This window comes from Olea europaea, unplaced genomic scaffold (genome assembly GCF_002742605.1).
Source record: "Olea europaea var. sylvestris unplaced genomic scaffold, O_europaea_v1 scaffold2550, whole genome shotgun sequence".
In the NCBI taxonomy this organism is placed as follows: domain Eukaryota; kingdom Viridiplantae; phylum Streptophyta; class Magnoliopsida; order Lamiales; family Oleaceae; genus Olea; species Olea europaea.
Genome location: NW_019243774.1, coordinates 87,887 through 88,894, shown reverse-complemented (window position 1 = coordinate 88,894; position 1,008 = coordinate 87,887). Strand labels below are relative to the sequence as shown.

The following is a 1,008-nucleotide window of genomic DNA, read 5'->3' as shown; positions in this document are numbered from 1 at the left end:
GATCCTTTAGATTTGGTGTGTACAGGAACTCAATGTTATGGAAAGTGAATCTTCAAAATAACCATATGCAAACAGAATGTAGGGACACCTCAAATATTAATCACTAACCCTTAGGTTTTTAAGATCAATGTCAAATAGATCCTTTAGAGCAGGCCTTTGTACTTTGACAACGACTTCCTGTCCCTTCAGTTTTGCACGATGGACCTGACCTGCAGCAAAAGATTTCAGTATTCTGATAAATCATATCTTTACAAGTGTAATTAAAACATGCGAAAATGGTTTGTTTTCCTACAAGATAAAAAGTGAAAACACAAACCAAATAGAACTGAAAGCATCACCCCACACTAATAACTTTACCTTCTTGTCCAGGTACATAAATAAATTTTAACTTACCAAGACTCGCCGCAGCAATTGGCTCTTGGTCAAATCTTTCAAATATATCATTTAAGGGTGCTCCAAGTTCTTCCTTAACTGTTTCCAGAGCAATTTCTGATGGGAAAGGAGGAACTTGATCCTGCATGCAATGGAAATGCAGTTAGATCTTTGTGAGATCGATATGTTCTTTGTTTCAAGTATAGGAAAGATGAGGTTCATCATCCAACTGCAAGCGAAATTGATAATAATGACGATGATGATGACAAATAGATGCCTTGTCACCTTCTAGCTCAACAAAAGTGCTCTTAGACTTTAGACAAAGAAGCAAATGGAACAATGGATGAGCATACAATATTCCAATTTAAAGAAGGGTGGTATTTAATGATTTATAGAATAAAGAATAATTTTCACCTGGAGCTCTGATAATTGATCAACATATTCTTGAGCTAGAATATCCACTCTTGTGGAGAATTGCTGGCCAATTTTGATAAATGTGGGGCCTAATCTCAAAATATTTTCCTTCAGCCACTTGGCAAGGACCTTCCGCTTCTGAACCTTCTTTTCCTCTGTCATCCCACCTGCATATATGAGTCCTCCAAGTTACTTAGAAGCATACAGAGAGAGAGAGAGAGA

The 1,008-nt window shown here is 37.0% G+C and overlaps 1 protein-coding gene across 1 annotated transcript; it reads right to left on the bottom strand.

Moving 5' to 3' along the window:
* Window positions 1–61: 61 nt before the first annotated feature.
* On the bottom strand, window positions 62–980 carry LOC111382686 (protein ACTIVITY OF BC1 COMPLEX KINASE 8, chloroplastic-like). Its single transcript, XM_023006725.1, has 3 exons — window positions 787–980; window positions 394–514; window positions 62–209 (listed from the first exon to the last, which is right to left on the bottom strand). Exons 1-3 carry the CDS (start codon window positions 946–948, stop codon window positions 97–99), a joined length of 396 nt encoding a protein of 131 aa, XP_022862493.1. The 5' UTR covers window positions 949–980; the 3' UTR covers window positions 62–96.
* Window positions 981–1,008: the final 28 nt, after the last annotated feature.